The sequence below is a fragment of the Podarcis gaigeae genome (genome assembly GCF_964106915.1).
Source record: "Podarcis gaigeae genome assembly, chromosome: 1".
Lineage (NCBI taxonomy): Eukaryota > Metazoa > Chordata > Lepidosauria > Squamata > Lacertidae > Podarcis > Podarcis gaigeae.
In genome coordinates this window covers 27363380-27391216 of record NC_139678.1, presented here as the reverse complement: position 1 = coordinate 27391216, position 27837 = coordinate 27363380, and the positions used below count along the sequence as shown (strand labels likewise).

Below are 27837 nucleotides of genomic sequence, written 5' to 3'. Positions count from 1 at the left end.
AAACTAGTAGGGGGGAAGGCAGAGAGGGGCCAACAGTAAGTGGAACCAGAGCCAAAGGCAGGCAGAGTAAACTTATTCTAGGTTTGTCCCCATCTTCACTGAGATTTAGGAGAAGGAAGCTCCCTGGATGGGATGTAAAGAAGAAGGCAAGCAGGTGGGAAGTTGACTGAGCTTAGTGGGGCAGTGTCCCATTTGCACTAATGGACCAACCTTCACTGAGTGCAAGGTCTCAGTTTGGACAGGCATTTGGGGGGAATGAAGGGACATTTTTACTATAGCATTCTATGATTTTATCCATAATGGAACATATATAAATTATTCTGTTTAAGTTATAACTCATGATTTGTCAAGAAGCTGGCTGTTTCAGGTTGGTTATTTCTAACCCCAGAAGCGTATCATTACATATGAAGCCACCTTCGGTGCTAAAAATCACGGCATAGCTAATCAGCACCAAGCCAGTAATGTATACAAGATGTAGTCCAATCCCTTACTTTGATCAAGAATGAAGGCAGCATTGCTTTGTGCAACCTCATAGCCTTGTTCCGCCAACAGCAGATATTGAACAACAGCAGAATTCGTATCGCCATCTTTATAGCTGTTGTAGGCAGTCATAAGCTTCTCAGACCAACGGCCTCGTTCACACACGTTCTTAAACAGCTGCAGAGAACACACACAATACAGCTGTAACTTTTTAAGCTAACCACTTAGAATACATTGAGGAGACACAAACAGGTATTCCTGCAGACCCTGCATTTGTGAGATTCAGAATGCATCAAGGCATAAAAGGATCAGGGTGCACAGTCATTCAGCAGGGAAACGAGTGACAAACACTACATAAAAATTCATTCAGGAATTCACCTGTTGCACAAATTATCTGCCAAGTTTACTTTAAAGCAGGGATGGGGAACATGCAGCCTTCCAGATGTTGTTGGATGACAAATTCCATCTTCCCTGACCATTGGGCATGTTGGCTGGGACTGACGGAAATTGGTGTCCAACAGCATCTGGAAGGTAACAAATTCCCCATCCCAGCTTTAAAGGCTTCAAATTTATATAACCATATTTTGTTGCTCTCAAGTTATTGACTTAGAAGTGTTCATCTTAATTTATATTAAATTCTAGTGGAAAGTGTTTAACTAAGAAAGTGTTCATGGTTTTAAAGTGGACTGAAATTTAAGGACAACCTTGTACAACTCAGATGAAGAATAGACTTTATTCTTCAAAGACCAGCAATCTGCTAAAAATAATTTTTATAAATCCTTATAAAAGCATAACTGAAATAAAACTTAGACACCACTTAATTGTGAAAAAACCCTCAAAGAGGGGAAAAACCCATAAAATTATTGGTAAAACAGTTACTGTACATTCAAATAATTTAAATCAGCAATAAGCTAAAAACAGGTTAAAACACACATCAACATTGTATGGATATGGGTAGACTATATAAATAAAATTATTTTTAGCATGCACCGAAAAGAGTACAGATCTAACAAAGAGGGAGGAATTCAACATCCCTCTACGTGGATTGCTCCATCAGCACAAGCATTGCAACCTGCCAAATGCAACGTCTCCCTCTTTCCATCCTCCGAATGCTGTTCTGGGAGTTCTCAGAGACAATTTCAGAGGGCATGTGGGGGAGAGAAGCCCCAACGTGCAAGTGGAAGTCCTCATGTGGGCTTCTGCTGATGGAACTCATTAGCTGAATCCCACCCAGAGCAGCCAGAACACTTAAAGCAAATTCAACCCCATGAGCAAAGACTGCTGCTTGATTGTACCTCCAACGACTTTGCTGTAAGTGTGCAAAGGAAGGAAGTTAATGCTTACCTCCACAGCAGTATGACAGGAGCGCATGACACCAGTGCCAGTGGCATGCATTTGTGCCAAGTTATAGAAGGCCAGAATATGCCCTCCTTGAGAAGCCAAGTTAAAATACTTATAGGCTTGCTTATAGTCTCTTTGGACTCCAATTCCATCTGCAAAGAGAGAAGTGACAATACAGGATTAGGGGCAGCTAGAAGGATTGAAATTGATGCCACTTGGCTTACCAGTGTTCTCCCCATAAATCCAAAAGTACAAAAGCTAAATGACTGTAAAGTGTAAAAAGTAACTTTTAAATATACAACACTAGTAAATATTAACTGTTTATCGGGAAAGCACATTCAGTTCTGAAAGAGCATTAAGTATTAGGCCTTCTGGGTATTAAAAGTAGTGAATTTCTTACAAGGATTGTACTGATTATAGTATACTGCTGCAAATGTTTGTCTGGCCATCTGCCATGGATGCTTTAGTTCAAGATATCTTCCTACTCTACTAGTCTATGATTCTTTGTAGAAGTTTTATCTCACCTTTCACTTCATTAACCAAGGTGGATAACCCAACACACAGCCCAATTTAAAAAAAACATTTCACACCAGAGTTCTATCAAGTTCAACAAGGCCTACTTCTTGATAAGCAGGTCTGCAATCTTTAAAATAAGCAACATACACTGCCTCCAATCCTTATTCAAAGTGTGATAGGAGTCCCAATCTGCAAAAAAACCTTGAATAAACCCATAACAAGAACCTGAGCCCTAGCGAATTAGATCAAAGGCCTGTTTAGTTACAGTGGCCACAGAAACCTACCGGAAGCACACAAGCAAAACATGAGTGCGATAAGACTATCCCTGCTCATGATCCCCAGCAACTGGTATTCCAAGGCATACTGTCTCTGGCACTGAAGACCATACAAAGCCATCATTTTATGCATTTATGTATTGCATGCATTTATAAAAGTATTTCTATACTGTCACAACACAAAATGTCAAGGCCTTGTACAGAACTAAAACATGGGTTGCCATATTTCACAAAGTGAAAATCCAGACAATCAGCAGCTCAACAAATAATGTTGAGCTTTTTTTGGGGGGTGAGGTCATCCAAAAATTTGTTGAGCTTTTTTCTGCTCCCACCCCCGTGATCTTCTTAAAGGTAAAGGGACCCCTGACCATTAGGTCCAGTCGCGGACAACTCTGGGGTTGTGGCGCTCATCTCACTTTATTGGCCAAGGGAGCCGGCGTACAGCTTCCGAGTCATGTGGTCAGCATGACTAAGCCGCTTTACCTACCTGCTGGAGTGGTACCTATTTATTTACTTGCACTTTGACATGCTTTTGAACTGCTAGGTTGGCAGGAGCTGGGACTGAGCAATGGGAGCTCACCCCGTTGCGGGGATTCGAACCGCCAACCTTTTGATCGGCAAGCCCTAGGCTCTGTGGTTTATCCCACAGCGCCACCTGTGCCCCATTCGCGATCTTCTTAAATTTTTAATTTGTCCAAATGCTTATTAAAGCCATCTAAGGTGGTGACCACTACATTAGGTAAAGGTAAAGGTACCCCTGCCCGTACGGGCCAGTCTTGCCAGACTCTGGGGTTGTGCGCCCATCTCACTCAAGAGGCCAGGGGCCAGCGCTGTCCGGAGACACTTCCGGGTCACGTGGCCAGCGTGACATCGCTGCTCTGGCGAGCCAGAGCCGCACACGGAAACGCCGTTTACCTTCCCGCTGGTAAGCGGTCCCTATTTATCTACTTGCACCCGGGGGTGCTTTCGAACTGCTAGGTTGGCAGGCGCTGGGACCGAGCAGCGGGAGCGCACCCTGCCGCAGGGATTCGAACCGCCGACCTTTCGATCGGCAAGTCCTAGGCGCTGAGGCTTTAACCCACAGCGCCACCTGTGTCCCTGACCACTACATTACATGGTAACAAATTCCAGAGTTTTACGTGTGTGCAGTAGTATTTTTCTCTGTCTCTACATACACACACACACACACACACACACACACACAGAGCAGTCCTGGTCAGTAACATAATATTTACTTTCCTATTGTTCACAGAAAAGAGAAAGTACTCAGGTCTGTTTTTTGAAATGGCTTCAACAAGAAGGATATCTGTTCAAATGACCAAATACAGTGGGGGAAATAAATTTGATGCCACCGGGGGGGGGGGGCGGTACTTATGTACATTATATGTCTACTGGTTTTGGCCTATGCCAAAATTTAAGAGTATTTTTACTCTTAAAAACCCAACCAATTACTATTATTTTTTGAGTGCAACTGCCACCTCTTGGTCACCAACTAGTACTGCAGACTCCAAGCTGTAGATACTGAACATAGGCGTAGTCACTCACTGTAATACATGGAGCCCAGCTGAAGCTGTCCATCAACCCATCCCTGTTCTGCTGCCTTCTGGAAATACTTCAAGGCTAGCTCATAATTCTGCAAGAAGACAAAGACAACTGATAATCAGGATTGCTGGAGTTCTACTTCACTTTGAAAGTTTTACTAGACACTTTTACAGCTGTTACTGGATTATATTTATTATTATTATTATTATTATTATTATTACTACTACAGTTAATTTATTAATTGCCTTCTAAGCCTGCATCTCAAGGCGATTTCCGCACAATATAATTAAAACAGTTAAAAATGCAACAACAAATACATTTAAAACAAAACTAAGACCCTAACAAGTGTAAACTTGTGATAAATTCCCATTTGTCCAGCTTGGAAAGTCGGTCAGAACCAAAATGTCTTCAGCTGTTTTTGGAAAGTGTGGATAATGGGCAACTGATATATCACGGCAGACAGATATTGATACTAGAAGGGGAAAGTTATATTGAACTTGAGCCCTGGCAATCTCAAGTTACTCTACGTGGGCTTCCTGTCTGGTCTCAGATCTAGCAGAAACTCCCTTTCCTTGTGATTAAATGGGATTCCTTGTGATTTATGGGACAGCCCTCTCTCTCCTTCTTGTTCCCAACACATCCTCAAATATGACCTTCCATTATCCAGCACTGTCACACAGAACAGCCAACCCCACTCCCCCACCTGGCTCTCTTAAGCAATTCTGTATTTTCTCCCTTGCTGCACTTTATTGTTTTGATTCTCAGAACTTCCTCATATTCTCAAAACCTACATTTTCTATGAAGCCTTTGGCAAAATCCCATATTCCCAATGCCCAAGCGTAATTAATCACAACTACATATAACTGAAATATATGTTCTTTCCCTGTTTACCTCTGCCTTTCTTCCTCTTCACCCCTGGGTCAAATTATGGGCTTCAAGCCCTGCCCTCTTGCACCCTAAAGCACCATGCAGAGTGATGGCACTACATAAATACAAACGGCTTTAATTTTTCAAGACAAGGGAGTCACTTATTGTACACATAAACGACTCTTTCCTAGAAGATTAGTACTGCCACATTAAAGTGCCAGGCAGACTTACCACTGGAACACCTCTTCCGTACAGATAAGCCATCCCTAGGCCACTCTGCCCTACTGGATTGCCCTAAAAAATGAAAGGGAATAAATTGGAATGCAATTACAAGTTTGAATCTAGATCTTCACCATGTATTTCTAACATTCCGAAGAATAAAAGAACACATGTTTTTAGGCCTTCAAAAAAGCATCACAATGCCAAGTTTAGGCCTATCGTATGTGCTCTGTAAAATTCTTGACTCCACAGAAAGCTAGGACAAATTTGATGTAAGACACTTGATAGCTTCAGGCAGTGATGAAGGTATAATTCTTGGGCTGAAGGCATGTGAAAAGGAATGAACTGTTATCTCAAAGTGCTGATTTTGACCTTCAAAGTTCCAACTGGTTTAAGAGCCTATTATCAGAAGGACTGCCTACACCTGTACAAACCTATGCAGGCATTAAGATCTACCTCAGAGGACTTGTTCATGTACCTGCAGTTAAGCTGGGGCATGAGAAACAGAACCTTTTCTGCGATGACAGACAGAATTGTGCAACTCCTTCCTTACAGAACTGCCGATTTTTAAATGGGCCTTAAAAACCCTTCCGTTTTTCAGACACTGGTCCTGTTGGTGTTCTATTTGTTTTAAACTGCTCTCTGTCTTTGGTTATTGATTATATGACTGCCACTATCAATTTTGTATTTTATATCTTTTTCTGTAAACTGCCTCTGACAACATCCAAGAATGATTTTATAAATAATTCTGAAGACAGTTTGGGGGCCTATGTACCATCAGCACAAGGAGTCATGTGCCTTATTGACTGGGACCTCAAACACTGTACTTTTACGACAACTATGAAAATTAAAATGCTCATTTAGTAGAAACATACCATATCAGCAGCTTTCTTGAAGTACTGAAGAGCTGTCTCATTGCTTTGAGGTACAATATCACTTCCTTCTGAATACATCTGGAAGAACAAAATGTAACTGAAGATTATTTAGAAAAAGAGACATGAGCTGAGAGACTCTTTCATGCATAATGAAACTTTAGTACACTTTACTGTAACTTCCGCTCTAACTAAAGCAGAAACATTGCTGCCCAACTAACTAAAGTTCGAAAACACTTAAAGGAAAAACTTTCATGGTGGGGGGATGTAAAATAAGAGCAGCCCTGCTGAATTAGACCAAAGGCCCATCTTAAGCACCCAGGTTCCCCTTTAGATTATTATTTTTTTAAAGCAGTTAGCCAGTTGATTTCAGTGACAACCCAGAATAACTTCTCAAACGTACTGTGTGTCTTACCTTTCCCAAAAATGCCATAGCATGGGAGTTACCAGCAGTAGCTGCTTGATTGAAGTATTCAAAAGCTCGCTAGAGGATGGAATAAGAGAAAACATCCATAATTATTGCTACATAATTCCAGAACTCAGTTAAATGTGCTCTTTGTTGTGTTGTTTGACCTGGCAATCTTGAAAACTTGCCAATAATAACAACCAGCTTCACTGCTTACTCAGCCAAGTGACTAAGTTTATATTAGTTAACTAAATTCATAAACTGTTTACCATAACATAATGTCCTGAATCAATTTACAAGTATAAAACATGATGATACAGTAAAGAATACATAAACATAACTGGCGTAAAAGTACCCAATTATTGGTGCTGCCCAAGTGCTCAGGAAAATGAAAACAGTTTTTCCTGGTGCCATAACAATGGAAGAGTTGGTGCCAGGCAGACCTCCCTTGGGAAAGCATTACAAAAGTAGGGAAAGTGACTACAAAAATGGCCTATTCTCTCATTGTCACTTTCCAGACCGTCTTTGGGGATGGTGCTCAGAGAAGGACCTCCAATGATGATCTCAGGGTCAGGGCAGGTTTATATGGGGAAAGGTGATTCAGAGCCTCAAAACCACAACTTTTAATTGAGACTAGAAACAAATTGGCAGTCAATGAAGTTGGGCCAGAAACCAGTGTTACATGTTCAAGCCTTCTTGTCCCAGTTAGCAACCAACCTGCAGCATTCTGCACTAGCTGTAGGTCCCAAATTATCTTTCAAGGCAGTGCCACATTTAATGCAATACAGCAGTCTAACCTGGATGTTTCCAGAACAGAAACAACCCAAGCCAGGCTTTGGTTCAGATACACAATGTAAACTAGATTCTCATTTCAGACAGATGTATGATCTTATATATGAATCTGCTTAAGAATACAAGAGCTGAGATACACCTTGTGCATTAACTGGAATCTTGCTCCTTGCATGTTCACTTTCCTAACTTCAAGATTACTATTAGATAGTGAAATTTGTTCGTGCTTATTATCAAACAGTAACAACACAGCAACAGAACAGATAGCTTCTGCGTTATACATAGAGTATTCCAGTTTCAGTCCAGTTACTTTTTATATAAACCCAGTATATGAACTGCCCTGAGACATCCAGGTATAGGGCGGTATATTAATTAATAATACTATTACAATGCATTTAATGTGCAACTAAAATTGATTGACTGTTAATTGATTACTAATGGTGCAGCAATAAAACTGCCAGCGCATTTGCAAAGCTAAGCAGGGACCAGGATAGTTTCAAACAGGATGGGGGACCACATTGCAGGACATTGGACTAGATGACCCTTCCAACTAAGACTCCATGAACCATTCACTGCATTACCAAAACAGCAAATGAACCATACCTGATGATTTTGTTCTACGCCTCTTCCGCCATGCAGATGCAACTGCCCAAGTCCAACCTAGAACATTAATTGAAAACTTGTCATGTATATTGTAGAATGAGCAAAACATACTGCAATAAGGGAAAGGAAATACTTTGAGGAGGTGATTGCCCTGCTTCATTAAACACAATAACCTGAAGCCAGCAAGCAGTGATAAATTACTGATACATTAAAACAGGGGTGGGCAACCCTTCTGTTAAGGGACATGTTTGCTCAGGGGTCATCTGTCAGGGACCAAGTCTCAGCAGTGGATGGGGCCCCGAGTCAAAAGGAGGAAGACCGTCTCATTTTCTCCCTCTTTCCCTCCCCAGCAAGCTCATCAGAATTCTGAACTGATCACTTGCAGAGGGCCTTTGAAATTAGGCTGAGGGCCATGTGTCGCCTAGGGCTGCAGACTGAATGTTTTAGAGCAGAGATGGGCAAACACACACATAAGATGAAGCAGTTTTGCCTAGACATGACATTTGTGTTTGAACACACCTATCTTCTTCTTTTAAAAAAATAAAATAAAATTCCTTTGAGTTCTACCCATACAATCCAAATTTCCTTTTCAATTCAAGCCACTGTTTCCTAGCCTGTTTAATACTTATCTAAATGCAATGATCAGATTCGAGAGCCTAACTAAAGAAAACCTTCCAGTACAACACAGCCTCAGATCACACACAGGCAACTGGCTTGTACTGCTTTACCAGTATGCTATGACTTGAAAACTTATTTGTTTTAGAAAAAAAAGGATTCTAATGCTGGTTGTTAAGTTGGATGTCTGTAAGTTATGAGTGTTGTATTATGTCTGGTTGTTTTTCAGATACAAAGTTGTTCAGTTAATGCTGTGTCATGATGTATCTGCCAAAAATTTGGTCAATTGTGAATTTCACAGTGAACTTTGGACAACAAGAGCCTCTTGGATGGGCAGTTCCTGCTTAAGAAACATAAGAAAAGGCCACTGAATGTGCGGAGGACAGAAAATGTGTCCAACTCTGAGGTGTGCTGCACAGAGCACAGGTGTGCCGCTGAATGGACGCATTCATGACTTTACAGAAGGACAACACACACATTTTAATTAAATTTGACTGTCACTCACATTTTGAAAAAGTGAAGGACACCACAATCGTCTGTGTTCCTCTACCTTTAGAGGTCATGCATTCCTCCCTAAAGCTCTCATGTTCTTACAATGCCACAGCCAAACTGGGGAACCTATGATCCTCCCAGTGTTGCTGGACTACAGCTCCCATCATTCGTGCCCACTGCCCACACTGGCTGGGGCTGATTGGCATTGGAGTCCAACAATATGTGGAGGAGGATCACAGACTCCTATCCCCAGTTTAGTCTCATGTACCCCAACATGTCAACCTTTTATTGTTATTGCTTTTAAAAACAAATATCATGTACCAAATCCTGTAAGCGGTTCAAAAAAATGTGAAATAAAACTTTAACACTGTTGCTGAAAATGAGTATTTAAAGATATTAAAAAACGATTAAAATCAACAGCAGCTGAAAAGAAATAAAACACATGTATTTTTCGTATGTCTGGACAGGCATTTTAAGCAGGCACCACAAAGAATATAGTGAAGGCATCTGCCTGATGTCAATAGGCAGGGAGTTCCAAAGTGCTGCCAAACTAATAAAAAAAACATTTCTTATAATGTGGAACAAATATTGTACGGAACCTGTAACGGTGCTAGTTCTGCAGATCAAAGAGGTTGAGTGGACACATATGGGGCAAGACAATCCCTCCAAGAAAACTGGTCCCAAGTCATTAAGGCCTCTATATAGCAATACTACATCCATGAACTTGGCCCAGTATCAAACAGGCAATCAGTGCAGTCCTTTGAGCAGAGGTGTTGTATGACAGGGTCTCATTCATGTCAGCAACTGTGCTAACTGCAGCTTCCAGATTAAGAACAAGGGAAGCTCCACATAGAGCGCTTTGCAGTAAACTTATCATGAAGTCAGTGACGTTGAAGTGTGGCAGATAGCTTTCTAGCTCTTTACTTATATGTTGCTGTTATACCATTCTCCAAGAACAACCATTTCCCATTCTATCTAGCCATACCTGTGCTTGAACGTCTCCTTTTTCAGCTAGGAATTGGTAATATTGTATTAAATCTTCCTCTAGCATCCCACTTGCCATTCCTGGATTTTCTACTTCATCTGGAAGACGAATTCTCTGCACCACTGTGCCTCCTGTTAGAGAGATGTCACTAGCCACTAGTGAAAGAAGAAGAACCCTGGTTAGCAGTTACTAAAATACAATTGCTCAAAAGAAACAGAGAGGAACCATTCCAGTCAGATTCAGGACTGTTCTGCACTGCACATAGTAGCACACTTGCCTTGATTCAGTGCAGAATCAAATGGCTGGCTGCAGCTTCCTCTCAGTGTGCCCTAATAAGTGTACCTCAGCAGCACACATTTGCACATTTTTATGCACAAACCTAGCACCCCTTGCACATACACCTAAAAAACCCAAATGTGTGAACTTCCCCTCAAAAATATGCAAAAGCCCTATAAAAGAGGACGAGGAGTTACCGAGCGTGGGTTGCAAGAGATTAAACAGAAAACTGTAACAGTGTTAGAAACAGGCAATAAATCTGAAATGAAACCTAAATCAATATGAAATTGTTGACAGTAGAGACTGAATCTCTTAAAACTAGGCTGAGCTACAAAAAGTATTCTATGCTTTTGCCACAGTGCAGATTCTCTGTTCAACCTAAAAATCAGAGCCAGCACACCCATGAGGCAGGGTGAAGCAGCCACCTCAGGCAGTGGAAACTTAAGATCCCGCCTGGTCCATCACTTCTGCTGGCAGTGGTGGGGCAGGCAAAGCAGAGAGGAGCAGCACATTTCTGTTTCATCTCAGGGGGAGAAATGGGATGGTTTGGCCCTGCTAAAAATGCATAATGGCTGTTGTACAAACTTCACTTTATGTTAAGAGGCTAATCTTATTTCTGTTCAAGGCACACTGAAGAACAGAAAAAGATATCCATACTTTCACATACTGACATCTACCTTGACAAGCACATAGTTCAGTGTGGACATTTTAGTTAATGGGAAATATATAGATAGATGTTTAAACAAACATACACATACCATGATTGGCTACTAGACGGTAATGTGTGAGAGCAGATTCACAACTTTGAAGGACTCCTATCCCAGCCCAGTACCGGTAGCCCTAGAAAGAAGCCACTCTTGTTATTCCAACTTACTATTAAGATGACAAAAAAAATCCATCACAATTTGGGAATAGTACACAAATTTTAAAAAATGGATCTTGCTGTTTTATAACTGAATTTATTTCAAGCAGATGGTGACAGAGAGAAAAGGTTAAAGACAATCATCATATTCAATGTCCTAGGTTCAGATTTTGTTTTCATGAAAAATTATGAACACAGTTATAATTCTGGCATTTTTGAACATGGAAGGCTTTCTTAAAAACATCCACACAGTGGTTCCCTGCATAATAGCTTGCAGCTTTGGCTTATGAGAACCCACCGAAAACCAAATTCTATTGCGTCTTTCTCATCCTGCATATGTGACCAAAATCTACCACATGCAGGAATGTCTCATTAAAAATAATAATAATGAGGAAAGTTAACATGTTTGTGTAGACAACTGGGAACAAAAGGTTGCCTGTGCTGCAAGCAGTCTCATGCAGGGGTAGGGGAACTGGTGGTTTGGACCAGACCACCAACGTATCCATAGCAGAGATTCAAGCAAGGCCACAGCAGTACCATCTTCTAGAATCACCACCAGAAGGGGGAGGTGGCACAGCATTGTGAGTGTTGGAGAAGACACACAGCCATGTACTCCACAGGCTTGGAGTACCTTGAAGCAGCAGTTCTCCTAGTCCCTTCTTTGCCACTGCACAGCTGTTTCCATAATAGCTAAACCAGGGTGTGAACTTACATCATCCTCTCACAGTGATCTCTTCCCTCACCTCTGCCCCCTGGTGGTCCAGCTGATCAGGAAAAACAGCTGAGCAGTACCAAAGAGACCTTGAATGTGAGTGTGCTTTTGTGTGGCATCCCTGCCCACTTTTGTTTTAGCCTCTGCCACTGCTGGCATGCACTCCTCTGGGATGACTCCTCAACTGTGGTCTACGGAGAGATGTTGACGATTCACAGCTGCACATTCTTAGTGTTAAGTTAGGAGCAACTGCACTATTTATACAGCAGGATTTGAAGCAATTATTTTATACCAAGGGACTGATTTAAAGACCTTTAGAAACAAGAGATCCCCGAGTTGGAAGGGACCCTGAGGATCATCTAGTCTAACCCCCTGCAATGCAGGAATATTCAGCTCTCCCGTATGGGGATTGAACCTGCAACCCTGGTGTTATCAGCACCATGCTGCAACCAACTGAGTTATCCAGCTGGTCTCAAGTACTAAACATGGAAATGTTGCACTTAAAAAAAGACTAAGCCATAAAAATAAAACGAATGCTTCATAACGGAACACCTTGTACTTTTAGATATTGTAATATGCTTTCCTTTTGGTAATATGATACATTGCAGGTTTTATTCAATTACTTGTGTGTTAAATGACAAATGGACTTACCAGAATCATATGCGCTATCAAATTTCCTCCAAGGGCACCAAAAGTGTAATAAACTAGTGCCTACAGAAAAAAAGCAGAGGCTGGTTAATAACATTTTTTTTACTGGCATATTCATCAGAAAAAGACTTGGGGAAACATCAGTAGAATTGCCATACCTTTGCTTGGCTGGAATCAACACCAAGGCCAGAGGCATAGAGAAATCCAAGAGCCTGAAATGGAAGAACACAGTTCACAATTGGCAATTTCAGGACTGGTTTAACTACCATTACAACCTGCTTTACAAGGTTACTGTGCTTATATATTTATTGTTAATACAAAGTATGCAGATAACAGGATTATATCCATGCAATATACCTGACCTTTCAGGCGCAGTGCAAGGGTTGCTTATCTGGCTTGAGTAAGTCACAAGGTCTTTATTATTATTATTATTTAATTTTTAAGGTGTTACAAGAAACTTACACAACTACTCTTTTGGAAAATATGGATTTTTGCAACAGTACGTAGCTTTTTAAGTAAAAGGATTTGAAATATTGTCCACCTAACATGTTTATGTTAGTGTCAACAAACTAGGCATTTCACAACAGTGACCAGGCAGAACATTTGCAGCGCAGGAAAGGAAAACCTGAATCTTAAATTTGAAAGCACCATAGTACGGTACACAAGCTAAAAGTTTATTATGGAGATTACTACCCTTAGAGTTCGTTTGTCTGTGAGCCCATCTAAAAATAGGCTTGCAGCGAGAATAGGAGGAAAACCTCACAACAATGCAACCTTTATGTTCCTCAATGGGCTAACCCCCTGCCCCGCCAACCCCAACAGAAAAGCTACACACAGGATTTTATTTTGGCTCCAACTCAGTGAAGATTAGGTGGATACCAAAAGATGTGATATGCTTGTTGAGAGATTAAAATGGAATGGAAAGACAGGTTTTACTAATCTCAGTAATAAATTTGCCGTTAAGGAAAAAGTATAATTTAGACAAGTAATTCTGCATCACTTTAACGACCTCGTTTTTCCTTTCTGAAGAGGAAAAAAGCCTAGCTGAAGTCTATGAAGCTCTTTAAAAATGGTATGAACATGACGCAGACGTAGTTCTTACTGAAACCACCTGTCCTGCTTGGCTGACCCTGAGAACTGCTGCCATACCTCTCAGAGCAACTGAGCATGATCGATGTGAATAGTTGAACATGTGCTTTGATATGAGCAAACTATTTTAGGTAACACCAAACGAGCAGGCAAACCTTACATCAGCCATAGGTGCCCTGGAGGTATATTAGGCCTTATAACACAGAAACAGTGACAGCAAAACAGGTTGATCATTGCTTTTGGCAGATTGCATGCAAGGAGGCCTGCCAACGCACAGAGGAAATGCACACTCCTTAGAACAAACCACACAATGCAAGTCATATGCAATTTTACAAACGTTCAAACACTGCTTAACAAAGGAGAAACTTTAAAGTATACATACTGTTTGCCCCTTAGGAGACCCTTCTTCAGTCAGTTTCTCAAAGAGTTCTTTAGCTGACCGAACGTTTTGCTTCAAGTAGTCCCCAAACAACATGGCGTAAGACACTTTTTCCATTGCTTTTGTATGATTCATGTCAGCTGCTCTCATAAGATACTGATAGGCTCTTAAAGAAAAAGAATAGGTGTGAACATAAGTAAGTAAGTATGTATCATCTGCAAAGTCATGACATCCAACTCCAAATCCACAGACACCCAGCACCAGCGATTTCATGTAAATAGTAAACAGCATGGGGACAAGACAAAATTTTGTAGAATCCTGTAAGGGCACAAAGCTGAGCAGGATCTATCTGCTCTGCAAGCTAGGGGTGGGCATAAAATCGTGCTCCTCTCCCAACACAGTGAGATACCCCTAGAGCAGAACTTTCTGAACTTTTCATGTTGGTGACACACTTTTTAGATATGCATCATTTCGTAAACACAGTAATTCAGTTTTACTGGAAAGCCGGAGGTTAAACTAACCCCTTTCCAGCCCCAGGAGGAGTGTGGGAAGCGTTCACGTGACACTGCAGCCGACACACTAATGTGTTGTGACACACAGTTTGGAAATCCCTGCCCTAGAGAATACCATAGTGGAAGGTACTGAGAGCCATGGAGAGGTCCAGCAGAACCAACAGAAAAACACAATATTGCCCAGTTCATAGCATGGACCACCCACCACTGTAACAAAGTAAGTTTCAGTCACAAAACCAGGCCAAAACCTACACAGGAAAGGATCCAAGGTGCCAGTATCATACAACAAATGTTCTTTGCTTGTTTCCTAGATAGCCAGAACCCAAGTAGTTTTAGGGTATGGAGGCAGTTCCTCCGTTCTAGCATGGAAGACCTACACATGGAAGCTCCCACTTGAGACTGTCTCTAAGGCATGTCTGGTGAGAATGTAGAAAGAAGCCTTCTCAGCAGCTGTGCCCAGGTTACGGATCCTTCTTGGGCTTTTCTGCCACCTATCCAAGATCACAGTTACTCATATACTTGGATGAGACAAGTTGAACTCATTACAACAGTTCTTTAAAATTTCACTTGCTCCCCGTAAGTGCAACAGTTCTATGAAGTTGGATTTGAAACCACTGCATTCCTCTTTATGTATTATTTGCAATTGAAAACAAAATTTTAGCAGTATAAAATAAAGTTGGCCAGTCACATGTATAAATTTTAAAACTGGCCTAATTCTCTTTCTCTATCACACACATGTAACTCACTCTTTCTTCTGGGCCTTTTTACTGCTTTCATTAAGGATTTTCATTCCAGTCTGGTAAACATCCTCTGCCTCTTGCATTTGTCTTCTCCTATTAGATTCTTCTTCAGCTTTTTTTTTTAAAAAGAAAAGTATAAAAAAGAATAATTAATACTTTAGCCACCAAGACACTGCTCACACTGTTCTCAGGGCAGCTAACTGGGCTGTTATAGAATGCCACAACCTACATATTTCACACTGGGTTCCTGTGCTTTTAACAAACCACTGTGCTTCATATTTCTTTGCCTTGCAGAAGCCAAAAGGTGAAAGGCTCAGAAGGAAACAAAGTTAACCATGAACTGAAAATAGTCAAAAGTATACCTAGCACAGAGTTTGGTGGTCATGTTAAAAAGAGTGACAAACATCTTCTTGAACTCTGGAAAGTAAAATCATATCCTTCTCTTGAAAAAAAGAAATCACGCTTACTTCCACTTTTTTCATTTAACTGTTATGTGAAGATATATTTACTACTTCATGGCGACCAGAGCAACTTTTATTCCCCCGGCAAGCTTAATTTACAGTTCCTAAACAGCAAACTGCATGCTGCTGTCAGTTCCAAGTTTTGTCCCCACAGCTTTTTCTTAAGTAAAAAGCACCCTTTTCCAGCTACTTTCCCACCAGTGTGGGTGAAACAGTGGGAAAGCAGCTAGATCAAGGGAAATTCACAAAGCAAAAAGGCAACAGTGACCTCATCTTGTTTTGTTTTCAACACTGGGTACTTGGAGGTTTCCCAAATAATCTGGCTAATCTCCTGTAAGAGCCATCTAAGCCACTGGCCACCACCAGACCTTGGAGGAGCCAAATCCACTTATTATTTTGTCTGTCCCAAATAACTTCAGCAGATGACCCCCAAGTCCTATTGTTATAAGAACAGGTATTCAATTTCTGTCTCAGCACCATTCATTGACTTAATCTCACGCAGCTCAATAACGGAATCTCTTAGCATAGCTGCCATACTTACTTTCACAGAAGCCCCACTTTTGATCAGCCTTGTAGTCGTAGGTTGTTGCACACCAGAGTCTACCATCTTCCCTTCCATCTACAGTACATTCCGAGTATTCCTTCTCCAGAAAAAGAAAGGGGAAGTAGCATGGCTCACCATCTGCAGTTCCTCCAATGGCTGTCAAAACTAAAAACAGCAACAGCAACAACAACCCAACATATCTTGCATTATTAACATATCTTGAAGGAAGGAGCTCAACTGCTGCTAAGAGTTTGTTTTTACCTAGCGTTTTAGTTAAAATAGAACATGTGGCATCTTTTGGTATTTTCCTTTCAAAATGTAGAAATTGTCTATAAGATTGCAACTTAAATCAAAGTATCAATTTTCAGTATGGCAATCTTATCCCAACTTCCCTGGGAATAAGCCCCACTGAATTCAATAGGAGTACACATAGTTAGGATTAGTTAGAAGCTCTGGAAATTACAATAATTCAGGAAATCACACACACGAGACTGGTAGTTCACTAATTAGTAATTATCGCCTGGCAGCAAAAGGACCACATGTGTGCAAAGTTGTTTACACCATGTCTCATTGCTGTTGCATAGCGATTCAGACACATTAGGCAGCTCTGAACACTCTCACATACAGTGTACATATTTCCTGTTATTAATTATCAAGCTGAAAAGCAATTTGACATTCAGAAGAACTCAATAACCAGGAGAAACAAAGCACTGTAAAGTGAAATTCTCACTGACACACCTATTATAAGGCTACTGCTTGATTAAGTTGATTATAGAGGAAACCACTCCCACATCTACTTGAATTCAACAGGTCTTTCTGTGCTAAAGACATAGGGGAAGGCCTGCCAAACCTTTGGAGCCAGGGGGGTGGCAGAAATGGTTACCACATTTAAGGAGCAGAAGTGGAGGTAGGACCAGGAAAAGGTGCAGGCATGCAATCTGCTCATCAAACCGGAAAAAGTGCCTATATCAGTCACCACGGTGCTTGTTTAAAGAGAGAAGCTCCCTGCACCTCTCCTCTGTGATGGGGGCTGTTCAATCCTAGCACCTAATGAAATCTGGGCATATGGAACTTATACTTGTGCAACTTTCTCTTCTCCTCCCACCCTACAGCTCCCGGTATGCCCCCAAACTCCTGCTCCAGAGGGCTGGGGGACCCTCTGGAGCAGACAGGGATTAGGGGGGAAGGGAGAAAGTCCTGTTGCATCTGCTGGTGTGACAATGGATATTGCCAAAGTTCCTTAACAGAAGGAGAAAACAGCTTTGGATTTGTGCAGCTTTAGGTTTCTATGAATCGTTTTCAGATGTAATGCTAGTCTGAAAGTTACATAAAGTCAGTGATTATAGTTGACGTGGCATTAGGAGAGAAGTTAAAATCAGGCTACACATCCTGTGTTTATCATGCATGAAGCACATCTATTCTCAAGCATGTTATAATTAGATAGCTAAAAAGGTTTCATAACAGTTTAGTGACTACTGCTTTGCTTGCAGTTTCAAACCTCTGGGAGATTCCAGGTTCAATACGCTTTTATTAACACTGGATAGTCTTTGCACTGAGTAGCTGACAGTAATGGACAAAAACTGTCAGCCACTTGCCAGTTAAAGTACAATGGTGACTCCATGTGTATACTAGTACTAGTACTACTACTACCTACCGCCACCACCACCAGGGAGTGGGTGGCACTGTGGTCTAAACCACTGAACCTCTTGGGCTTGCTGTTCAGAAGGTCGGCGGTTTGAATCCGCACGACGGGGTTGCTCTGCCCTGGCTTCTGCCAACCTAGCAGTTCAAAAGCACACCAGTGCAAGTAGATAAATAGGTACCACTGTGGCAGGCAGGTAAACACCATTTCTGTGCACACTGGCACTCGCCACAGTGTTCCATTGCACCAGAAGCGGTTCAGTCATGCTGGCCACATGACCCAGAAAGCTGTCTGCGGACACCGGCTCCCTCGGCCTGAAGCGAGATGCGTGCCACACCTCAGTCACTTTTGACTGGACTTAACCATACAGGGGTCCTTTACCTTTTTTTACTATTACTGCTACTTATTGTTATTGTTGTTATTATTATTATCACCATCATCATCATCAACAACATATATGAATCAATTTACAGATACTGTAGAGTGTGTTTCATTTTGAAACGTAAGAGTAAAATGCACTTAACTATGATAAAAAAGGAATGTTGACTGTTCTTTGGAAATAAACAGATATTTGCATATCTTTACACTTAAACCTCTTTAATGCTCTTCTAGATCAATGTTCTAGAGGTGGGAAATATCTGAGAGTTTTATACACATTCGCTTTCCTTGTACTCAGTTCCACGTTTAAGACCATAACAGGGCAATCTTATATCTTCAGCTGGCTTTATTCTCCTATAAAGAGATTGCAACCAAAGAGGCTCTGCAGACTCACAAGCCTCTTGCCACAAGCCTTCCCCTTATTAAAGCTAGAACTGGTGCAAAGCAGCCCTACGATTGAGCTATGAAAAGCAGACTTGTTCCTTAAGTAGGCTCCATCAACATTTTGTACTTTTCCTCACCATGAACTAACAAGCTGAAAAACAGCCTTCCATTCCTACCCCTAAAGTTCAAATCCTCATAAATGCCAACTGGTCTTTAAACATTTGAAGATTCTCTTTTTGCCAGTTTTGTTTAGATCAAATTTCCATGGGAGGCTGTGGACTCTCCTTCCTTGGAGTTTGTTAAGGAGGGAGAGTTGTTGAGCTTTTTTTGCCCAGACACTACTGCTGACTGCAGTATTCTGGATATGTCTGGGAAATTCCGGACGTATGGCAACCCTGGATCTTTAGTTGAGATTCCTGGACGAGATGACCCATCCAATTCTATGATTCTAAACCAACTGATTCTGTAGCCCTGTGGTGAATGCAAGGAATGAAAGGGGGTTGACTACACAGCTAAACAAAGCAGTACCACTTTAAACCTGTATCAAAAGGGAATATTAGCAATTCTGATGCCACAATTCCATAACCTTACTTATTCCAGCTTTATGTTCTACAATTAATAGAAACAAACTTCGATGAGAAGAATTGGATCTTCTACCACTGAAACTGATGCAACCCAAGGAATAGTATTTGTCACCATTAATGGACTGAATAAACCACATCAAGCCAGTGAAAAGCTGAGACCACAGGTCACTATTTCCTACTATTCTTGAGGAGATTTACCAGTTTTACTCCTAATTTTTTTAATTCAACTTGTGAAAAGTTATAAAACTTCAATTACACAGCTCAAGCAAAGAAGTATTATTGCAGGGAAACACAAGCCCAAAGCTTAATTCACTTATTTAGTCATTAATTCACAACGAACCAACCAACCAAGATTACCTGCTTTTTGTGCTTCTACCTCTTCCAAATCCTTATTTAATAGGGATGACAGTTCTAGAGAATTTAGCTCCTCCAAAGTTCTTTCCTTTTCCTCCTCTTGGCTTCTGAAACTCTCTCCATCTTCAATGTGAGACTCAGGTTCATCAGAGTCAATGAAGATCTGACCTGCTACCACATGGGTTCCAGCTGAATGGTCTTTCACCTGTTCCTCAGAAGGCAAGGTTGTCTAGGGAATGAGCAGCAGGGAGAATAAAGTAGATAAAAGCTTCTGATCATCTCATATGCAGAAGATTTTTGACAAATGCAAACAAAGCTGGAGTTTTTCATATTTAGGCGTACACTAAATGCATGCAAAGAGCCAAAGGGTTTGAGCATTCTTCTTCTTTTGAATATGTGCCCTGTTCACTCACTCAGACTTACTTTCAGAATCTAGTGTATTCATTTAACATGTAAACCTGTTCTCTGCTCACAGCAGCTCATCTATTTCCTACTACACTAGCCTACCCCAGTCAGATTATGACCATTTTCTTGTGCAAAAGAACTTTGGTTTCTCCTCTCCATCCTCAAACCCCTGCACCCCCCCCCCCGATCTGCTCTGGAGGGTATCCCAACCTGCCATAGCAGGGACAACTGGAGGATTTGGAAGACAGAATGAAGACTCTTTGCACTACTGGATGTCCATTCATGCAATGCTGGATCTTGCCCACCATTTTTTAAAATCCACGTTGAAATTACTGTTTCTGCTCCATGTCAAGGAGCAATTATAATTATAGTCTAAAGTACTTGTGTGTATGTATGTATATTTATTGCTCTTTTTACATTCCACATAATAATTCTTTTGTCACATGTTGGTAACTGGAAAATTCATATTGGTTTTCATCAGCAAGAATCACACAGAGATTCTGTGCTCACCTTTGATTCAAAGGGCTCCTCTTGAGTTCCTTCTTCATCTGCAAAATTAAATAGTACTTTAATAGAAGTTAGATGGAACAAAGGCATGTAAATTTTATTGAACAGAACGGAAATCCCCTGGAAAGTATCGGCCACACAAAGCCTTTGTTTAAATTTGTAACTTTTTACAATTTCAAAAACAAAATATCTGAACAAATCATGCTCCCATCAAAAGCGTGGTAGAACACTTATTCTCCCATCCCAAATGTCACTCAACAGTTTAAGTTGATTGTAGATATTGCTATCTTTTATTGGCACCTGATCTCTGCAATGTATAAAATATATTCTAGAAATAATACACTGTATTAGAGACAAGCTCTTAATTTTATAGCTCTACTAATCATACGTAAAGGTAAAGGTACCCCTGACCGAGGGAGCCAGCGTACAGCTTCTGGGTCATGTGGCCAGCATGACTAAGCCACTTCTGGCGAAGCGGAGCAGCGCACAGAAACGCTGTTTACCTTACCGCTGGAGCAGTACCTATTTATCTACTTGCACTCTGACGTGCTTTCAAACTGCTAGGTTGGCAGGAGCTGGGACCGAGCAAGGGGAGCTCACCCTGTCGCGGGGATTTGAACCGCCGACCTTCTGATAGGCAAGCCCTAGGCTCTGTGGTTTAGACAACAGTGCCACCCGTGTCACAGAAGAGCCAAAAAATATCATTTCATAGAAGAGCTCACAGAAAGGTCACTGATAACATAAGATGAGCTTTCTGAATCAGGCTGGTGGCCCATCTAGTCTAGCATCCTGTTCTTACAGTGATCAACCAAATGCTCTGTGCTGTGTAAAGAAATACTTTCTTTTTATCTTATATTATCTGTTTTCATAAAGCTTGCAGGTTAGCAGTGAGAACTTTGGTTTCGTTTTACCTATAAAAGTTAAACCTGCTGCTTTACTTAACGTCAAGCCAGTCATTTTGAGTCTTCATGGAAGAGATGTAGAAACAGCGCGGGGGGTGGGGGTGGGATCATACCACATTATTAGAAGTTACCTAGTGGCAGACAGTGCAAATCCTAAGTAGATACGATTTCATCAAGATTTTTAATGAGCAGTTCTGCTTGCACTGGAAAAAACCCTGCTAGAGAACTGCAATGACGATACAAGGTCTATTTTTCTTTGAAAATTTATTTGTTTTATAACTATGAAACTGAAGTGATTATGTAATAAATTCCATATATAAGCAGACTAATATTAAGAAGATGTATAAAGAGAGAAAATGTCAGGTTACAAATAATTTTAAATGGAACCCACTGAACCACCGGAACTGGTAAGTGTATTTTCATGTGTATCTTTAAGAGTGAAGCAAGCAGTGTTTCATTCTCATTGCATCATGTTAACATCTCTCTGAAGGAACAAGCTCTATATTAAGTTGTAGACAAACACAGCTGATTGTTAGCAAATAGATGTTCTTTCCAAAGCAAGGAGAAAAACAGGTCAAGTTTATTTAGTTGGTTTTTTTTAGTACTTATACAGTTTTTCCCTTAAGTTCAACAATTGATTGATATGTGAAACAAAAATTGGTGGAGAAGGGCTCATTGACTCTGTTACTGTTCCCAGCATTAAACTCCTAGAAAACAGATTGACATTTTATCTGCCCAACAAAAAAAGTAAATTTCTTTTAAAATAATTTGAGGGTCCCTATAATTATGAGTATTGATATACGGCTATTTGGAAGCTTACTCTGCTCGTATTTATTTTGACTTTCCATTATATGTTTTGGAAAGTGGTTTGTCCATCTATGGGTTCGGTATCATTGCCCAGTTTGATGCTACCACCCAATCTGGTGTGATGAGTCCAAACTGTGGCGTTTGAGACAACTCTGAAGAGACCATCACCCAATTTGGCACAGTAGTTCCTGAAACGTAGAGGTGATCTATATTTGGTTATCATCATATGACATTTTGAATCCAGATGGTGGGCTAAAACTTTCAAAACTGAGAAGTCTTTACTGCATTCTGGATAGCAGTATGATATAACATGCTCATTCCCATCAGTGTTCTTACACTTGCAATTACTTGTAATGTCTTCCTGGTTTTTGTTTGAATATAGTATTAAAAATATTTTACAAAAACAACACCTGAAAATACTGTAACCATATTTGGCATAAAAGTAACAGGGCTGTGCACTGGATTTGGCCAAAGCCCACACTGAAACAGGCTGATCTGGGCTTGGACCAAATTGAGTCAAGATAACCCCAGGTCAAGTCACCTTGAGCAATCTGGGACTGGGTGGGAAGGAGAGTCAGCCAGCATCTGCAAAGGGCAGCCCAGGGCTGTCTGCAAGAGGACTTTCAAGGAGTTCTGACTGAGTGTGCCTGTTCCCAGCAGGGGAACACACACACACACACACAGGATCAAACTGAACTGAATTGAACCCTGCACAAAATAGCTGCTGGGATTTGCAGGAAGAGAAAACCTAACCCCAGAATCAGGAGAGGAGAAGAGCTGTCCCTGTGCTGAGCCAGTGCCAAAGGACAGTCAATCTCTGGCCTCCAGGGTCATGGTGACATCTGATGTCAGTGTCAACTGAGGGGTGAGTGAGTTGGTCCAGCTTCAGTGGTTGCTTCCCATAATGCAGCAAGTGGCCCAACTGTTGGGCAAGTGGCAGTCATAGAGTGGGAGAAGGTGGCACTGGTGGCTGTGGAAACAGCTGGGGCCTAAACCACACTGAGCAGGGACATGTTGGGGGCAACAATGTGGGAATGGGGATGCCAAGCAGGCCTAGTGTAGAAGCCGAGCATGGGCAGCAGTACTGCAGGAACTGCACACCAAGGGTGCAGTCCTGGTAGCTGCAGGGGTCTGCTTTGCCGGGATCCTTCTTGCTTGGAATGTGTTTAGGTAGCATTCAGAAGCCCTGAATCCACCTGCTCTCTGTAGTGTGGTCAGGAGTAGGGTGAAAAGAGATGTTCCCCAGACTAGGTTGGGACCCTGGGTTTCGGGTTTGTGTGTGTTTGTCTCTGTTGGAGAGCTCTTTTGGGGGTGGCGAAGCAGTGCAGACATCTTGAAATGTGCATTGTTGTTTAAAAAAAACCCCCAACAAAAAACCAAACCTGGAACAAAGATAGGCAAATTACCTCCAAAGTCAAAATAGCTAAGGTCACTGATTCCTTATTTCCAGGAAGTGCTATAAACTTTCTCAAGGCTGAAGAGACAGAAACTAGATGTTCTTGTCCCTGAAAGGCTTTATGAGCAGACTTCCTGCTGGATCACATGACTGATGCTTTCAAAACCCATCCTGGGTATTTGTCAGCATGTTATTACAGTATTCAAGGAAGCCTATGACAAATTGACCATACACACACTCTGAAATATCTAGAGCCAATTCCAGATTTCAGTCTTGACTTGAGCTGTGCACTTTTGCCAACTAGTCTTTTTAAATATACTTTGAGTGAAATCTAATGAAGTCAAGTAGACCGACTGAAATAAATGAACTTGAACTTAAGTCCATAGATTTCAATTGGCTGACACTGAATACAATTTAGTTGGCTATCACCCTGTGTGTTTAACTTATGAATTGCAAAATGCAAGGACTGTAATGTAAATCTACAGCCACACATAAAAATGTGTTATTTTGTGGGAAAAGGTTAGCATAAAAAAACCTCATTCCAAAGTTAATTACTGTATGCCAACCAAAACTTCACAAGTATTAAAATGCTTGTGCCAGAAGACAAGAGGATGACACACTGCATGTTAATGGGCTTATCCAATGAAGTCATTGAGTCTACAGAACCACTTGCATTCATGTCATGGAACTTCCCTACCCACCATACACCAACTGTGGCCATCCTCACCCTCACAAATCTGGAGATTCCCTCAACCCTCCAGAGTAGATAGGGGGATGAAGAGGAGAAGAGAGAAATGAAGTTCCATTGCATGAGCAGCAGTTATTGTTGGATACAACACTGTCCTTTTTAGTGTCTTGGTCATTGTAAAGGATAAAAAGAGAACTCTGAAACACACTTCCTGCATAAAAGAACTAGCCACATTGATTGATTCCTTTCTTTTGCTTCACAGAACTGATTATTCACATAACACCGGTCTTGAAAGACCTACATTGGCTCCCAGTACGTTTCCGAGCACAATTCAAAGTGTTGGTGTTGACCTTTAAAGCCTAAACGGCCTCGGCCCAGTATACCTGAAGGAGCGTCTCCACCCCCATCATTCTGCCTTCTGGCGGTTCCCTCATTGCGAGAAGCAAAGCTACAGGGAACCAGGCAGAGGGCCTTTTCGGTAGTGGCGCCCGCCCTGTGGAAAGCCCTCCCATCAGATGTCAAAACGATAAACAACTACCAGACATTCAGAAGACATCTTAAGGCAGCCCTGTTCAGGGAAGTTTTTAATGTATGATATTTTAGTGTTTTCTGGTTTCTATGGAAGCCGCCCAGAGTGGCTGGGGAAACCCAGCCAGATGGGCGGGGTACAAATAATAAATTATTATTATTATTATTATTACTATTATTCTAAAAAAATACTTATGGGAAAAGTCCAGATGGCGAGTTTAAAACAGCTAATCATATCTTTGGTTGACATAAGTTACCAAGTGCCACAGAAAGTTGCTCACAGTAACTAGTAATTAGAACTTCCACATCAAATTGTTCAACAGGATGGGAAAAGAAAACAACCAAAGAATCTTTAGGCTGAGATAAAACTATAAAATTGAGCTATGGTGCATGTGAAAGCGGGATTAGTAAATGTTCTGGTTTTAGCTACATACATGCAGTAGGGTTGTTTTGCTTTAAAATGTAAAATACATTCAAAGGTACACTATGCATTCAAAATAACCAGTTAATTGCAACCACTGCCCCTGGGTTAGCTATTCAATATGCAGATACTCTCCAACCCCATCTTTCCTCAGCTACATGCCCATCCAGACATTATCTCTGTACAAAGATCTGCATTAGCTGCCAATCTGAAATTCAAAGGGTTACTTTTCATATATAAAACCCACAACAGCATGGGACAATTTACTTTAGGATTGCCTTACCCCATAAATGCTCATTTTGCTCTGACACAAAGTGTTATTCTGCACTTGTAAGGAATCACTTTCATCATGTCACTTTGGAACTCCCTGTCCACGGACATTAGGCAGATACATGCATCTGCTGTATTGTTTTCAGTGCCTACTAAAAACTTTTTTGTTTGGGCAAGCCTATCCAGATATTTAACATTAACATGTATTTTAATACATCATTTAATACATTTTAACTACTGATTTTATTTATGGTTTGATTTTTGTTGGATTAACTTCTTTTTAACTTTGACTTTTATTGTTAACTTGAATGCATATTTTATTTTATGTAAACCACCGAGAGGTTTTTACAATTACAAATTCCATTAAATAAATGAATAAAGCTGTGCCCCACTGACCAGTGTTATGAATCTCTGAGTGCCACCTGTTATGAGTATCCTATTCATTTGGGTTCTTTGCTGCATCACCAGCAAGCAAATTCACTGCCTCTTGGCAGCTCACCCACAGGAACAAATGAACCAGAGAGGCATATGAAGTAATCACTGGGATGCCAAAATTCACCTACATAAGTATGTGGGAGTAAAATCCAATGTCTTTTCCCATGGTCCAAGCAAGGCAGCTTAGCGGCTTACCTGCTACGTGAAATCCCCTACAGTCCAATAGAGTCTAGGGTCTTCTCTCTCTTCTGCCCAAGCCATAGACACAATCCTTATTTAAAAAGAATATGGGCTACAAGGAAACCCTTGCACATATACACAATCCATGTGTGCACTTGGTCAAATTTAAATGCACTTGCCACCCTGAAACTTGCCACCAATCTATTAGCATAGAACGTTAACATCTGTTAGGGAGTGGGCAAAGGCAAGAGGGCTCTGTTACTTTGGGTAAGTGGCAAGTGTAGGTAAGTGACAGGCATTATGCATGGGAACTAGAAGAAAACACCTTCAGTCAATTCATGAAATGTCGAATGTGCTACTGTGCTGCACAACATAAACCCACCCGAATCAGCGTGAGTGTGTGTGTGTATGGGATGGGATGCGGAAGAGAAGAAAGGCAGCAATATTTCAATTTAAAAGTAATTAAGAGAGGAGACAGAAGAAAAGCAGCATTAGGCCAGCCATGGCCCCAAAGGTTGCATCTCTTGGTGCAACCAAGTTACAACAGTCCCATTTTATTCACACATCTGAAGTATCTTTGCCCCACTCGCTAGCCCGAATCAGCTCACAGAGATCAATTAACAAGACCTCTCCTTCCCTCGGGCTTACAATCTACCGCAAAACAAAAAAAAAAAAAAAAGGGATGGGAGGAAGGCGGCGGCGGCAGCAGCAGCAAACTCAGGCAGTAGTTTTTAGTTCCCTAGCGATCTATGGCAGGGTAGGTGCAAGCAAGCAAGAAGCTGCATGCAGCTGCTCCTTCTCCGGGCAATGGATGAGAAGACCAGGCTGGTCTCCCCCAACTATTGCTCTCCAAATTCACCGGGAAGCACAATGCCAGGTGCCCTTCGGTGAAGCCTAATTTGACAAGGCACCGTACAATCAATTTCAATGAGGGTGATGCTGACCCTGCAAGACAGGTGGGGGTGGGTGGGGGTGTAACGGGGGGGGGGGTTTCCCCTGCTAAAGCCCCCCTCCCTCGGCCTCCCTCTCAGCCCCTCTGTGGTGAAGGCCGCCCACCCCCCGACTCTCCCAACCGCCTGTCACTCCCTCCCCCTTCCCAAACTCGGCCCCAGGAAGGCGAGGCCCCGCCAGGAGCGCCATTACTGACCAGCAGCGGCAAGGCTTGGAGCCGATAACAACAACAACAACAACGCTAACGCCGCCGTGGCCCGCAGCAGCAGCAGCGGCGGCGCCGCGACCCGCCTGGCCGGCTCCATCCCTGTCTCCGAGGGTTCCTTCCCCCGCCGCGAGAAGAGACACCAACGCCGCTGCGCCGTGAGGGGAGCCCCGGCTCCCGCCCCGCCCACTCGAGCAACCACGCGGCCAGCCAATCCCGCGCCACCGCCTCAGCAAGCCGCCCGCGCCAAGCCGGGCTCCTAGTGGCCAGCCGCCGGCGTCGAAGAGCGCCGCGGTTCCATTGGCTGAGCCGTTCCTCGACATGGCCTGTCGGAATTGGACGAAAAGCCGCCGAGGTCGACGCTCGCGTCACTTGCCTGCCCGCCCGGCCAATCGGGTGCGGTGAAGGAAGCCGCAAAGTTCGGCGCCCAAAGAGATATAATACGAAAAGCATATTGCTTCCGGTTTCCTATCGAAGTTGCCTACCCATGAGAGCCCGGCTAAATTAATGGAAAGCCGTGAGCCATGAAATATACCGCTGCTGAAGAGCACTGCATCTAAAGGGAGCCTCTAACC

The 27837-nt window shown here is 42.0% G+C and overlaps 1 protein-coding gene across 1 annotated transcript in view; it reads right to left on the bottom strand.

Annotated features, from left to right (window-relative positions):
- SEL1L (SEL1L adaptor subunit of SYVN1 ubiquitin ligase) overlaps positions 1-27558 on the bottom strand; it is a 37283-nt gene extending 9725 nt beyond the window's left edge. Inside the window, exons 1-17 of the mRNA XM_083733178.1 lie at positions 27254-27558; positions 20483-20520; positions 19571-19796; positions 16223-16390; positions 15227-15332; positions 13972-14134; positions 12659-12712; positions 12504-12563; positions 11037-11118; positions 10003-10157; positions 7911-7967; positions 6528-6596; positions 6116-6193; positions 5253-5315; positions 4158-4245; positions 1825-1973; positions 492-657 (exon numbers count right to left, since the gene is read on the bottom strand). Coding sequence (XP_083589304.1) covers positions 492-657; positions 1825-1973; positions 4158-4245; positions 5253-5315; positions 6116-6193; positions 6528-6596; positions 7911-7967; positions 10003-10157; positions 11037-11118; positions 12504-12563; positions 12659-12712; positions 13972-14134; positions 15227-15332; positions 16223-16390; positions 19571-19796; positions 20483-20520; positions 27254-27362 — 1831 coding nt within the window. The 5' untranslated portion in view covers positions 27363-27558. The remainder of the gene's footprint in view (positions 1-491; positions 658-1824; positions 1974-4157; positions 4246-5252; positions 5316-6115; positions 6194-6527; positions 6597-7910; positions 7968-10002; positions 10158-11036; positions 11119-12503; positions 12564-12658; positions 12713-13971; positions 14135-15226; positions 15333-16222; positions 16391-19570; positions 19797-20482; positions 20521-27253) is intronic.
- Between the last annotated feature and the right edge of the window lie 279 nt (positions 27559-27837).